We start from the raw sequence: 15,568 nt of genomic DNA, 5'->3' as shown, positions 1-15,568 counted from the left end.
CTCAGTTAGTAAACCTGCTTCTTTTAAGCCAAGGAAGTCAAGTCACTCATGCTAAAATACTTCTCACATCATAGGTGTTCCTCAGAATACATACCTAAAAAGATCTAGACAGGTTTAAGGCAAACACTCTATGAAGAGATATAAGAAATTGCTGCAATTTCAAATTTCAACAATATGTTCTAGAAACATATAGAAAAGCTCCTCCAAAAATGGATTCCTTTCAGGCAGTATAATCACCACCATAGCTATAAGGGGATCTAAATATTGTCAGAGGTTCCCAAGGACTCAGTTTCCTCATTAGAAAACTGAGCTAGTAATTGAACCTGTATCTATACTGGTGGGAGGAATAAATACATAGTGAGTTACTCAAGAAATGTTAACTATTACTTGTACTAATTTCGATATTAACATTTTGTATGAAAAGTTTTATGCTTATCAATTAGGGAAGCAATCTCATTTTAAAGTTGCTATAATTTTTTTTCCATTCCATCCAAGAGGGGTGTTTCTGTTTTGGTTGGTTTGGTTTCTTTGCTCACAGTGCGCAGCTTGTGGGATCTTAGTTCCCTGGCCAGGGATTGATCCCGGGCCAAAACAGTAAAAGCATGGTGTCCTAAGCACTATACACCAAAGAATTCTCTCAACAGGTTATTAAATGATTACACATGATAATGGATGATTCACAAGCTTCATTCCCATCTAGAACTTTACATGGCACCATAATTCAAGTTAGATATATTGCATAGGATGTGCCAACAATCATATTAGTAACCTAAAAACTCTATGACTTTGCTTGGGTGACCTTTTTAGCTGTGAACGCCAGGTCATAACACAGTAACTGTTAGTTCAACTACACCAAGCTTTCTGAAGAAAAGGGCTTCCCCACCCAAGCAGGCTGTAAATAAATTCGGAACCCAGCATCACCCTGAAGGAAATCTGACTTCACAATGTTGGGGTAGTTTACCAAAATGGCTTCAGAGTAGACTGTCTTTAAAAAGACACATTTATTCAGTGTCATGATCAGACTATTACATTTAGCAATCAACAGAATAGGTGCAAAAAAATAAAATCTACATTAAAACCCTCTGTTGGAATGCTTTACACTTTCCACAGAACAGAAACTAAACTGTTACAGAATTAGTCACAAATATAGTTCTCAAGTTTTTCTGCCCATACACGTAAGTATTGTCTAAAACGTGTCTTCTTTGAGGCAGCTAGGCTCTGCCACCACCATTCTTGGCTGAGTTCATAAATCTATTGCAGCCTATAGCTTTCCCTGTCCCTTCTCTGGCTCTCCTCTCCTGCTAAGCTTTGTTTCCTTCTGCCACTACTACAGCCACTGTGCTGATGGAACCACTAGAGTTACCTGGGTTATAATGTAGATACAAGTTCACTTTAAATGTTCTAATCATTTTCTTCTAATTGTACTCCCAGTGCAATATTTCTGCACCTTCATCTTTCTTCTTGATGTGAAGAAAGGACTGTCTTGTCTCACTGCACTCTGAATGCAGCAAATCATCAAATATTAACTGATCGAGAGACGCACTCTTATTTCACATTAATTACTGTTATAAGCAAAAGTGCTGACAGTATTTTCAGGTTTCTAATTTAGTTATATAGCATTCAGTCTGTAACAGGGATCTAAAGATCATAAAGCTTTCTTTTTACACTCAAATCACCTATATACCTGTGATTGGATTTTCTTTGTTTTCTTCATGTCTTCAGTTAAGTTTTCACACAGCTTCTGTGATTCAGCCAAGGAAGAAACTGTATTTTCTTTTAGTTCATGTAGATTGTTACACAATGTACCAAGAAAGCCATCTATTTCCTTCTTCTGATCTTCTATCTTAAAAAGAAAAAAAAATTTTTTTCTTAAATTTTTCTTTTCTTAAATTAAAAAAAAAAAAAAGTCCTAGGGGCTTCCCTGGTGGCTCAGTGGTAAAGAATCCACCTGCCAATGAAGGAAGACACAGATTCGATCCCTGATCCAGGAAGATTCCACAAGCTGCGGAGCAACTAAGCCTACAAGCCACTCTTGAGCCTGTGCTCTAGAGCCCAGAAGCGCAACTACAGAGCCAACATGCAGCAGCAACCGAAGCCCATGCACCCTAGAGCCTGTGCTCCAAAGTAAGAGAAGGCCCCACGATGAGAAGTCCACACACCACAACTCAAGAGTGCCCCTGCTCACCGCAACTAGAGAAAAGGTCCTTGAAGTAACAAAGACAGAGCATAGCCAAAAAAATAAAATTGTTTTTTTGTAATGTTCTAAGTTTATTTTTTATTTTTACTTTTTTGAATACATATAAAATAGAAAAGGTAGAAAACAGTATTGCAGAGAAAAGTCCCTTCCTTTCCCCCCCAGCCCCTAGGACCCCAGTCCCACTCCCACCTCTGAGAGGTGATTGTTACCATTTTTAAACACATCTAGAAGGCAATGGCACCCCACTTCAGTACTCTTGCCTGGAAAATCCCATGGACGGAGGAGCCTGGTAGGCTGCAGTCCATGGGGTTGCTAAGAGTTGGACACAACTGAGCAACTTCACTTTCACTTTTCACTTTCACACACTGGAGAAGGAAATGGCAACCCACTCCAGTGTTCTTGCCTGGAGAATCCCAGGGATGGGGGAGCCTGGTGGGCTGCCGTCTATGGGGTCGCAGAGTCAGACACGACTGAAGCGATTTAGGAGGAGGAGGAGGAGGAGGAGAGGTATTTTGGGGCTTCCCAGGTGGCCCTAGTCATAAAGAACCCAACTGATAATGCAGAAGATGTGGGTTCGATCCCTGGGTCAGGAAGATCCCCTGGAGGAGGGCATGGCAACCCACTCCAGTATTCTTGCCTGGAGAATCCCACTGACAGAGGAGCCTGGTGGGCTACAGTCCATAGGTTCGCCAAGACTCAGACATGACTGAAGGTGACTTGGCATGCACGCAGAGGTATTTTATTGTCCATATTTAGGTAGGTATGCATACATATGTATGTATAACCACATATGCACACACACCATATGACAGACCGCTATGTATGCTATGATGCTTGAAGATCATTTCCTCTCGTTCTTCTTAGCCATGATTCTGCAGACCACATCAATGGTCAGCATCCTGATCACAGCATCCTCTCTTCCTCCCTCCTCCAGATTGCTTCTCGTAACCCACGGATTCTGCATGTAAACACTTCTCAACTAACAAGTCCTGAGTCCCTTGAATTCATGTGGAGTTTCTTTCTTAACAATATGAGATAATAAGAATATTCGTTACCTTATTAGCCACAATCGACAAAGTCTTGAAAATATTCTTCAGTTGACTATTGATTTCCAGTATAGATGCCACAGTGGGGGATAAAACTGTTCCCAGTGAACTGAGGAGCTCAGTCTTAAGTACATTCTGGTTTTAAAAATAAATATACAACTCTTTAAAAAGGATATTTTCACTTCCATAAATCTGGATAGTTAAATGATATCTTAAATACACTGTTAACTAAACACATGTATATTAAAATCCTAAGTGTCTGTTCTCTTTTTTATAGCCTACGGAGCCTATTACTAGAGTTTCTACTCATCATAAATCACTTAATCCTGCATATAGGAATTAAGAAATGGTCACTTTATGTACAATAAATTCTTAATAGTCTACTGTAACATAAGTCCAAAGAATTCAGAAGAGAGGAAAATGACAGTCATTTGATAAAATTTCAGCAATGTAAACAAAGAAAGGAAAAAACACCTACAATTATATCTCAAACAAATTTCAAACAACTTTAGGTTACTAAGTCAAAAGGGCTGAAACCAAATAGCCTTGAAAAGTAGGCTTTGGGTTGGAGGCATTAAGTTTGAAGAACTGGTGACTTACATTCTACTGGATAAGAACTTGTCATGGTTCTGGTTCTTGTCAAGGTATATACAAAAATTAGAAAGTATTGTAGATTAGAAATTTTTATAAGAAGAAAAAAATTCTGAACTAAGCTCCTATTACTAGGGGAAGAATGAAGAACTGTAATGAAATAATTAGTAAATGCTTAAGAGTACTGGTTTCCTTTGGAAAGAAGAGCTATCATACTAATTTCAACTCATTCTGTGGCAACAGCAATTACCTCTTCAGACTCAAGCTTGCTTATGACTTGGTAGGAAGATATCAATAAACAGAGACTACCATTTATTTAGTGAGTGAATCAATTTTCATACAGCAGAAACTAACAAAACATTGTAAAGCAATTATACTCCAATTAAAAAAAAAGTCCCAAAAAGTAAGTACCAGTGAGCATCTTTTAACTTTGTCAAATTTGGGTGACCAAAGAAATCTACCTAACAATGTCATGCAAGCACTGAATTTAGGCAGAATGTTGGCTAACATGAGCAGTATTTACTTGGAAAATGTTCAACAAATATTGTTAAACTCAAAAAGGGAGCCAGAGAGCCTATACAGAGGGAAAAAACAAAGTAAGTTATATGGCCAAGAACGTCCTAGACAAATGATACAATTACAAAATGAAGGGTATAAAGAAATCAAGTATGGAGAAGGTAAACAACATTGTGTAATTAGATGACTGGCTTCTAGAGAATTATGGGGAAAAGCCTCACAGTTACAGGCCGGAAGGACTTGATTACACATATTGGACCCCACAAATTGTTATATATGTTCCCCAAATTCTATAAGTCATTTTTCTTACACATTTTTCTGCATTTCTGTAGTTTTAAAATTAACTACTTAATATACCCTTCAGGTTGGGTCGGTGTAACATTATTAGCATGACTATTCCAGGACCCTTAAGAAAAGGATAACTGACCAATTTCTGAGCCAGCTAACAAGTCATAGGTCCCCTGAATTCACGTGGAGCTAAACTTACAACTCTTTCAAAAGGCATATGAACTCCTACACTCTATGTTACAGAATATAAGTGAAAAAAGTTTCAAAGGTTATATATATGCTATTGGAAATTAATCTTTCTAGGAGGAAAAAAACAGTGACGAGACCTGTCTTTAAAAATATAAACCTACTCTATTAAAGTAATCTATTTACCACTGTGTCTAGTAAAGCTTAAGATGAAAGAAGAGCAGTTAACGTTGCTTTTGGAGACTTATCAAATGTAAAAAAGATTTACTAACAATCAGTTCCTGAAGTACAGTTTTACTTTCTGCTGCTAACGACTGTTCTTTCAATATCATATTAGAAATCTGAGAAACAAGTGTAGACACATTTTCTGGAATCAACGTGAGAGATCCAAGTGCCATTGCAGTAATAGTGTCTAATGCAGAGACACTGGAAGTCAGCAAGTTACCTATACCAAAAAGAAAAAAGATGTAAATCTAGACATAAATACATTTAAACACAAATACAATCTTGGCAAAATTTATATCCCTGTTGTGGAAATTTGTAACAAATAAGCTTAAAATAATTGACTCACTACATAAGCATGGAATTATTTTAAATGTAAGTTATGTTCTATAGTATTCCAGAAGCACTGGGCACATCTGTAAGTATATCAGACCTGAAGTTGTAACTTAGTGTAAAAATCAGAATAATCTAAAAATTAATCTCTAACTAAAATACATAGTATTACTGTAGATAAAAAAGGTTAAAGAAGAGAAACTAGAAATCAATAAATAAATTTTTTAGTGGTTAGCTTAGAGTAACTAGACTCTAAGTGACCTTTTAAATTTTTCATGTCTGCATCTTCCAAATTTTCTATAGTGAAAATAATAATTTAATATCAGTTTTGAAATTAGTCTCACACTAAACACAGTAAGACTGGAATAAGAAATGCTTGAACTTACTGATGAAATTATTTGCAAGGCAGCAGAGGAGACACAGATGTAGAGGACATATGGACATGGGTGGGGGGAAGAAGGAGAGGGTGAGATGTATGGAGAGTAACATGGAAACATACTACCATATGTAAAAATAGATAGCCAATGGGAATTTGCTATGACTCAGGGGTGGAATGGGGAGGGAGAAAGGAGGGAGGTTCAAGAGGAAGGGGACATACGTATACCTATGGCTCATTCATGTTGATGTTTGGCAGAAACCAACAAAATTCTGTAAAGCAACTATCTTCAATTTCAAAAAAAGAGAAATGTTTGTACTTACCAAACAAGGTCTTGTGAACTTCTAGCATGGCCTTTTGCTTTGTGCTGCCATCTTTAATTAATTCTTCCATGTTATTAAACAGACTATTCAAGTTTTTGCCAAAAACATCTTGAGCTTCTGCGTTATGCTGATCAACTGCCTTCTTACGATCCAGTTTAGAATGGAGACCAAATACATCTTTCGTAGTTTCTTCAACTGTGTTAAGCAACTATACATGATTTTTAAAAATAAGTGTTGATAAGATGGATATGACAAAAGCAATCTAATGAAAATATCTTCATTAAAGACTTCTAAAAAGAACTAGTATATTTTATATATAGTATCAGAAATTTTTAAATTCATGCCAATGTTTATTTCTCCTCCGCTAGCCATCTAGGAAAACTGATTTTGCCAATCAATTTTAATAATTATGCTCCCTCACAAATGTTTCCCCAATATGTGTTACTAAGGCAGCAGACCCTGGTTCAATTCCTGGGTCAGGAAGATCCGCTAAAGAAGGGATAGGCTACCCACTCCAGTATTATTGGGCTTCCCTTGTGGCTCAGTTGGTGAAGAATCTGCCTGCAATGCGGGAGACCTGGGTTCAGTCCTTGGGTTGGGAAGATCCCCTGGAGAAGGAAAAGGCTACTCACTCCAGTATTCTGGCCTGGAAAATTCCATGAACCGTATAGTCCATGGGGTGGCAAAGAGTTGGACATAACTGAGTGACTTTCACTTTCATGTGTTACTAATTTCCAAAGGATACATCTAATAAAAAAGTGAGTACTTTCAACATCGTCCATCATTAGAAGATACTAAATTCTTGATGACTAGTCTCAACCATGACCACAGGTTAAAGCAGTACGACACCATTATTCTAAACATTCACAAAGTATATTCAAGTCAGGTTCTATTTTCAAAACTTAAGGAATAGATTTTTCTTAAATAAGCATCTCCAGTGAAGAAAATCTAGACAAAATAGTAAAATAATGCTTCTTAAATGGACAGAGGTATCATTTGGAGTGAATAAACAGAATTTCACAATTTCTTAGCTTATGCTAAGAAAGTTACTTCTACCCATTCTTTAACTTCTTTAACACAACTTCAAATAAAAACAAAAGACAAACCCTGCTGGCAGCATCATGAAGTCTCTCCTCAGTACTTTCCAAAGCCGAGGTGATAAATTCTTCTTCAACAAGCTGTAATTTAGTTTCCTGCAAATGTCTTTGAGTGGTTTCAAGTTCCTGTGTCTTACTTTGCAGGTCAGATTTGCACTGGTTAAGTTCATTTTTACTATCCATAAACAACTCTGTAACCTACATATAACACATGAAACATTTTTGTTTTAGAATTTAAAAATGCCAAACTGGTCGTTGACACACCTGGCTAGTTCATAATACTAAAAGAACCAAACAAATTATTTCCATATAAAAGTTGTATCAAGTCCAGGTAGGTTAGAACATTTCATTGGTAACTGGTGTCTTCCTGTAACTACTCCTAGCACTGGTGGTGCAGTGGTTAGGACTCTGCGTGTCCAGTGCTATGGGCACAGGTTTGATCCCTGGTCAGGGAATTACGATTCCGCAAATCGTGGGGCACAGCCAACCAAACAAAAACAAGTAACAGGTCTAATGAAATGTGTTAATTCTTCAGATTCCTTTCAACACTGCCAGTGTGAGAGTGGCACTGAAGGGTCAGGTCTTTCAACCTTAGTTATTTAACATCTGGTTTCTCCCAACATCTGCCTTGTGTCATCTGATAAACATGTTGATGAAAATGTATCAGCATTCACTATACAGCTTTCATATTAAATTACACAATCCAATTAATTTCTTAAAATGCTGCATTAGTATGTGTCAAATAGAATAACTTCTTCAAAGAAGACTCACTTCTTCATTATCATTAATGATAATAAAAAAAAAACTATGATACAACTTAATTTTAGTTTAGAAGTCAGCAAGAAAAAAAATCTTGAAGAAAAAATATCAGGTGCCTCACATCCTGAAATTGCTTTTTAATATTTGCTTTTTACATGACAGTCAATACAGTTTTGAATGCTTACCCTATTTAGCTCTTCCTCAACAGCAGCAATTTTTTCAACCAGTTCTACAATTTGTTCCTCTTGAACAGTTAGTTTTCCACTCATAGCTCTAAAATAAAATTTAAAAGGATTTTAACAGTGAATATTGTTTCCTAATGCCTATAAAATTTACTCTAACACAAATGAGGCAGTTACATATCATGTCTACTATTTATCACTATCATGATAATGACGCCTAAGTATCAATAAGCAACAGATACAAAGTGCAAAAAACAAATATATTCTTTGTCTTAGGTTTATAAACAGACTGTTTTTCTTGTTTTCTCCATTTTGAAACTGAGAATCCCTAACGATTACAGGGGAAAAAAACATGTATGTATATAAAATTTGAGAAGCTACAAAGGTGACAGAGGACACTAACCTACATACAGGAGAGGTAGGGGTGCTAGGTGTCTATAATGAGGAATACGAAGAATAGTAAACAAGACAGGCAGAGTCCCGCAGAGGCTGGTGGTGTGAAAGCATCAGTCTCACAGGAGGAAGGGGTAAGGGGCTAAAACCTGGAAAACTAAAGTACGTATACAGAGCAATTAAACCTCCTGCCCCCAGCACACAGACCCCAGTACACACCCCAACACACATTCCACTGTCACACCACCACAAAAGTCCTCATGAGATAGACGATTCTTCTCTGCTGCTGCTGCTAAGTTGCGTCAGTCGTGTCCGACTCTGTGCGACCCCATAGGCAGCAGCCCACCAGGCTCCCCCGTCCATGGGATTCTCCAGGCAAGAATACTGGAGTGGGTTGCCATTTCCTTCTCCAATGCATGAAAGTGAAAAGTGAAAGTGAAGTCACTCAGTCGTGTCCGGCTCTTCGAGACCCCATGGACTGTAGTCTCCCAGGCTCCTCTGTCCATGGGATTTTCCAGGCAAGAGTACTAGAGTGGGTTGCCATTGCCTTCTCCAGATTCTTCTCTAGAGCACGCTTCTCAGCTTTAGAACTACTGTCGTTTTGCACCAGACAATTCTGGTCTGCTTTAATGAGCCTCTCTGATTTCTTGAGATTAGCGAGTGTCAGAAGCGAGTGCTATCGTTTGCATTCTTCTAGTTCCTTCATAACTACCAACCATTTCCTATTCCACGTTGTGCTTAAATGACAAAGAATTTTAAGAATGTAGATTTCCTCAAACTATTTGCTAGAGATATTGATTAAAGGAAAAGATAAAGTTGAGGTGGTATAAGAAGAGAGTTCATTCTAACAGTCTTTTGATAACTGTATCAGTTCTTTACTGGAAATAGCTCTTCAAAGTAGATGAGCTATTTGAAATGCTTTCCTATATTAAATGTACAAGAGGAATGCAACATTGTTATTAAATGAATGATATAGTTTAGGTAAATAATTTTTAATTGAAGTATAATTGACTTACAATATTACATCAGTTTTGGGTGTACAACATAGTGATTTGATACTCATACATTACAAAATGATCACCACAATAAGTCTAGTTATCAACTGTCACCACACAAAGGTAGTACAATACTCTGACTACACTCCCTATACTGTACATTCTTAGAAATTAATTTCCATAACCAAGGGCTTACCTAAAATTTTCTTCAGAAATGTACACTCCATTTTTTTCACGAGCTGCAGCAAGATCCCGTTTCAGACGCTCTATCTCTTCTGTATATTCCTATGCAAGAAGAACGTTGTGTCATTTTAGCACTTCACTTTTTTTTCATTCAGTTTGGGGAAGATTTATAATAAAACAAAGTAGTCCTCTTATCTTTTTTAAAGCATAAAAATATGTGATTAAAAAGTCACAACCTTACTTTTCATTTAATATTAATATGGTTAGAATAAAGTCAATAGCTTTCATTCATTATAAAAAATACAGGCTTCTGAAGAAAAAAACAACCCCCAGTAGCCAGGTTGGTCTCCAAATCTCATCTCACACGAAAAGGAACCAGGGTTTCTTAGGGAAGTGTCTGACTCCAGGACTGGGGCAAGAAACATTCAAGATGAACCTGGAACAGCTTGTAAAACAAAATAGGAAGGAAGCGAAGGAAGCTTAGGCCAACCAAAAAGACTCAGGAACCCACTGAAAAGGTACCCAATGGCCAGAGAAGGAACAATCTGAGCATCAGTGAGGCTGTTAACTACAATTGTTAGCACAAATATTCTAAATCCATGAGTTTATAATGATGTTAAGAAAGTTGGGAAACCAACCCATTATTCTCCAAACTGTCAAAGGAAATGAATCAACCATTTGTCCTGTCTTTCCTATATGAACTACAGCCTTGGGGAGCTGAGGGAATGTTCCTCTTTACAGAGTTAGTCCAGCAGTCAACTAAGGAAGAACAATTCAAAAATTATTGTTTTGCAACCCTTAAAGAAGAACTAGTGGATCAGGTCATTTGACTATAATCAATCCCTTACCAAAAAAAGGGAAAGAACCAGATATTATGTGCTTCCGAGTGGGAGAATATACCACCACTTATCAAGTATTTTGGCCAAAAATATATAAATAAGATAAAACCTGCCTCTATCAAGCCTCAAATTCCAACTACTAATTTATGGCAAACCTTATTTGGATCCAAAACAAAATATTAAAAGTCTACACTGATGGAGAAGGAAATGGCAACCCACTCCAGTATCCTTGCTTGGGAAATCCCATGGGGAGTCTAGTGTGCAACAGTCCATGGAGTACAACAGGGCTGGACAAGGCTTGGTGACTAAACAAAAACAAATGGCAATTCTAGCCAATGTGTGAGAACAAAAACTTGTAAGGAATTGGGGGTTGGGGCTGAAACCAAAATCCTATTGTTTATAGATGTGAATGTCTATTTAAAACAACTGGAATTTTAAACAATGACTAAATATTTTATCATAATAAATTACCGTTAAATATTTTTAGATTTAATAATAGCAATAGGGTTCAAAAATTCAGCTGTCTAAAATAAAATGAATGCTTATAAAAGAGCATGGCCTTTAAAAAATAATGAATATAAAAATCACTGTCGTTTTTCTCAGATCCTGACAATTTTGACACCCTTTATCAAGAGACGTTTGCTCATATAAGCTTCCTTTTAAACAGTCTGATTCCAAGAGTTATTATAAAGCTACAGTAATTAAAACTGTGGTATTAGTGAGGGACAGACATAAATCAATGCAACAGAATAGAAAGCCCAGCCATTTTGGAAAACAACTTGGCAGTTCCTTAAGAAAAAAAAAGAAAACTTATATTCAATTACCATACAACACAACAATTATACTCTTGGGCAATTATCTCAGAAAAATGAAAGTTTACATGTACACAAATTACTATAAACAAATATGATCAAAGCAGTTTTATTTTCAATTGTGAAAAACAGAAATCAGCCCATATGTCTTTCACAGGTGAATCTGACAGCAAGCTACGTGTGGTGTATACATGTGCCATGCTGTGCGGTGTATACAGGTGCCGTGCTGTGAGGTGCTCAGTCGCTCAGTTGTATCTGACTCTTTGCTACCCCATGGACCTTAGCCCTCCAGGCTCCTCTGTCCTTGGGGATTCTCCAGGCAAGAATACTAGAGTAGGTTGCCATGCCCTCCTCCAGGGGATCTTCCTGGCTGGGCTTTTTATTCTGTTGCATTGATTTATGTCTGTCCCTCACTAATACCACAGTTTTAATTACTGTAGCTTTATAATAACTCTTGGAATCAGACTGTTTAAAAGGAAGCTTATATGAGCAAACGTCTCTTGATAAAGGGTGTCAAAATTGTCAGGATCTGAGAAAAACGACAGTGATTTTTATATTCATTATTTTTTTAAAAGCCATGCTCTTTTATAAGCATTCATTTTATTTTAGACCCAGGTATCGAACCCAGGTCTCCCACATTTCAGGTGAATTCTTTAGTCTGAGCCACCAGGGAAGCCCAAGAATACTGGAGTAGGTAGCCTATCCCTTCTCCAGGGGATCTTCCTGACACATGAATTGAATTGGGGACTTCTACACTGCAGGCGGGTGGTATATACATACCATGGAATATTCCTCAGCATTAAAAAGTAAAGATCTATTAATATGCACCACTCAGGTTAACCTCCAGGGAATTATGCTGAGTGATAAAAACAATCCCCAAAAGTTTAGATACTGTATGATTCCATTCAATAACACTCTTAAAATGACAAAGGTTTAGAAATAGAGAACAGATCATTGGATAACAAAGATTAGGGACAGGAGGTCAGAATGGGAAGGAAGTGATTATAAAAGGGCAATGAGGAATCCTTGCTGAGATGGGACTGTTCAGTATCTTGACTGTGGTAGTGGCTCCATGAACCTACACATAACAAAACTGTATAGAACTAACTAAACACACACACATGAGTACCAGGAAAATTGAGGAGTAAGACCAATGAATTGCTATTAACGGTGTCCCTACAGTGATTTTACTATATAATTTAATAAAATGTACAAAGGATCTCTCTGTATTACTTCTTTCAACTGCATGTGAATCTACAGTTGTCTCAACAGAAACAAAAAAAACCCACTACCAATAAAAGGAAAAGACAAGCCAGACTGGGAGGAAATATTTACAAATTATTTCATAAATGACAGTATCTAGAAAATATGAACAATCCTTTACAACTTTATAAAAAGATAACCCAATTAAAAACTGGCAATTTAAATAGACATTTCACAAATGAAGATATACATATGGATAATAAGCATGTGAAAAGATGCTGAATATCACTATTCATTAAGGAAATGCTAATTAAAACTGTATTGAAGTACCATTATACACTTAAATTTTACTGACTGGATAGAGCTTGTAAGATCATCTGTTAGTATTAGAAAAAGCATTTTAACACACAGGGCATTTAGTTCAAGCCATTAAATGAAAAGCCTTATCAAAGGCAATTTAATAAATTTTTAAAAACAATTATCTATTTCAGTTCCTCATTTTCACATTTGTCAAACAAATTTATATTACTCCATAAAAAATTCACAATTACCTTAATCAGAGCTTTCTTGGTGAGTTTCTGGTTAACCTCAGGCTTATTGAGTATGTTCTTTGCTCTATGAGCATATTCCAATGTACTCAGAGTTTCCTGTGATGAAAAGAAAAGGCCAATTACTGAAGATATGAGAATAATGTATTTCTGTTACCTAAAATGTACTATACAATAACATAATAATTTTTGGTTATATCTAATATAAACATTTACCCATTAATACTACTATACCCAACCTTTAAAAACAAGGAACATTCTTGAAGCAACTATACTCCAATTAAGTAAATAAATAAAACAGAGAACTGTTTAAAACATCCTTATTTTTTACTCTTCAAGTTTCAGGGTCTTTAACTTTAATATCATTTAATCTAATAATTTTTTGCTTTAGTCTTCAGTCAGTTCAGTCGCTCAGTTGTGTCTGACTCTTTGCGACCCCATGAATCGCAGCATGCCAGGCCTCCCTGTCCATCACCAACTCCCGGAGTTCACTCAGACTCACGTCCATCGAGTCCGTGATGCCATCCAGCCGTCTCATCCTCGGTCGTCCCCTTCTCCTCCTGCCCCCAATCCCTCCCAGCATCAGAGTCTTTTCCAATGAGTCAACTCTTCGCATGAGGTGGCCAAAGTACTCGAGTTTCAGCTTTAGCATCATTCCTTCCAAAGAAATCCCAGGGTTAATCTCCTTCAGAATGGACTGGTTGCATCTCCTTGCAGTCCAAGGGACTCTCAAGAATCTTCTCCAACACCACAGTTCAAAAGCATCAATTCTTCGGTGCTCAGCCTTCTTCACAGACCAACTTCACATCCATACATGACCACTGGAAAAACCATAGCCTTGACTAACAGACCTTTGTTGGCAAAGTAATGTCTCTGCTTTTTAATATGCTATCTAGGTTGGTCATAACTTTTCTTCCAAAGAGTAAGCGTCTTTTAATTTCATGGCTGCAGTCACCATCTGCAGTGATTTTGGAGCCCCCCAAAATAAAGTCTGACACTGTTTCCACTGTTTCCCCATCTATTTCCCATGAAGTGATGGGACCGGATGCCATGATCTTCGTTTTCTGAATGTTGAGCTTTAAGCCAACTTTTTCACTCTCCAGTTTCACTTTCATCAAGAGGCTATTAAGCTCTATTAAAGAAAAAACCTCAATGAATTTCATCAACTGATGAATAAACAAAATAATATGGACTATATCCATATTATTCACCCACAAAAAGGAATGAGTTCTGATACTTGCTGCAACATGGGTGAACACTGAAAACATTATCCTAAATAAAAGAAGCCAGTCACAAAAGAACACTTATTGTGTGATTCCATTTATATAAAATATTCAGAATAGGCAAAGGTATAGATTAAAGAAAGTAGATTAATAGTGACCTAGGGCTAGAAATGGAAACTGATGGGGAGTGACTGCTAATAGGTTACAGAGTTTCCTTCTAGGATAAAAATGTTTAGATTCTGGTGACAGTTGCATAGCTCAAGGAATATAGTAAAATCACCTAATTATATACTTTCAATGGATGAATTTTATAGTATACAAATCATTTCTCAACAAAAATAGGTTTTAAAATGAAAGAGAAGTTAAGAGACCTTATAAAAGCTTTTCTAATTCCATTTAAAGAGGATAATCCAGTAAAATTAAAGTAGACTTTACCATCTTTGTTGTTTCTCTTGGTTTTCCTACCTGTACCCCCACATCCAGCCCCATCTTTAGTGATCTCTAAGCAGCCTCTAAAGCACTAGTATTCCCTTAACCCACTTCTAAGGCCTCAATTAAACCACCCACTGCTAATGACCACAGCACTTATCTTTGAAGACTGGAAAAATACAACTAAGTAACTAGCTTTTTAAGATTGAAAACTGCCAGGAAGGAGAAAGACAATTTTTCAGTGGTGTTCTCCTCTGTGTGTCCACCACATACAATGTCTAGATTATTTTTACTGTAGTATAGAATGAATGAAGCCAATTAGTGAACTCTAAAAATATTATACATGGTAGTTAGGGAATTCTCCGGCAGTCTAGTGTTTAGAACTCCAAATTTTCACTGCTGAGGGCCCAGGTTCAATCCCTTGTCGAAAACTAAGATCCCACAAGCCACGCTGCACAGCCAAAAAAAGTGATAGTTAAGACCTTACCTCCAGATTGAGAGATGCAGGAGAAACTGTTGCAATGATAGATGTTCTTGTACGTCCCCCAAGAGAGTCCTGGAGGATTCTAGTCAGTTTAGATTCTCGATAAGGAACATGAGGTGTTCTTTCTACAAGAGCAGTAATAACCCTTCCCAGAGTCAACAGGGACTGATTGATATTTCCAGCTTCCCGGGCTCTCTTGTCAACCGCTCCAGAACGGCCAATGTTCTCACTGCCTGCAAGATCAACCTTGAATTTTAAAAATAAAAATAAGTCCTCAGTCTATGGATTTGGAATAGAAGACTTTCATTCTCATATTGTACATAAAGATATTAAATAGCCAGTA

The 15,568-nt window shown here is 37.0% G+C and overlaps 1 protein-coding gene across 1 annotated transcript in view; it reads right to left on the bottom strand.

Moving 5' to 3' along the window:
• KIF11 (kinesin family member 11) overlaps positions 1-15,568 on the bottom strand; it is a 42,066-nt gene that overhangs the window by 16,103 nt on the left and 10,395 nt on the right. The window contains exons 8-16 of the mRNA XM_040254529.1: positions 15,229-15,471; positions 13,093-13,188; positions 9,701-9,789; positions 8,120-8,207; positions 7,185-7,373; positions 6,079-6,286; positions 5,097-5,269; positions 3,253-3,378; positions 1,685-1,843 (exon numbers count right to left, since the gene is read on the bottom strand). Of these exons, the coding sequence (XP_040110463.1) occupies positions 1,685-1,843; positions 3,253-3,378; positions 5,097-5,269; positions 6,079-6,286; positions 7,185-7,373; positions 8,120-8,207; positions 9,701-9,789; positions 13,093-13,188; positions 15,229-15,471 (1,371 nt within the window). The remainder of the gene's footprint in view (positions 1-1,684; positions 1,844-3,252; positions 3,379-5,096; positions 5,270-6,078; positions 6,287-7,184; positions 7,374-8,119; positions 8,208-9,700; positions 9,790-13,092; positions 13,189-15,228; positions 15,472-15,568) is intronic.

This window comes from Oryx dammah, unplaced genomic scaffold (genome assembly GCF_014754425.2).
Source record: "Oryx dammah isolate SB20612 unplaced genomic scaffold, SCBI_Odam_1.1 HiC_scaffold_14, whole genome shotgun sequence".
Taxonomy (NCBI): Eukaryota; Metazoa; Chordata; class Mammalia; order Artiodactyla; family Bovidae; genus Oryx; species Oryx dammah.
The sequence above is the reverse complement of the archived record's forward strand: the minus strand, read 5'-3'. Positions and strand labels throughout refer to the sequence as shown.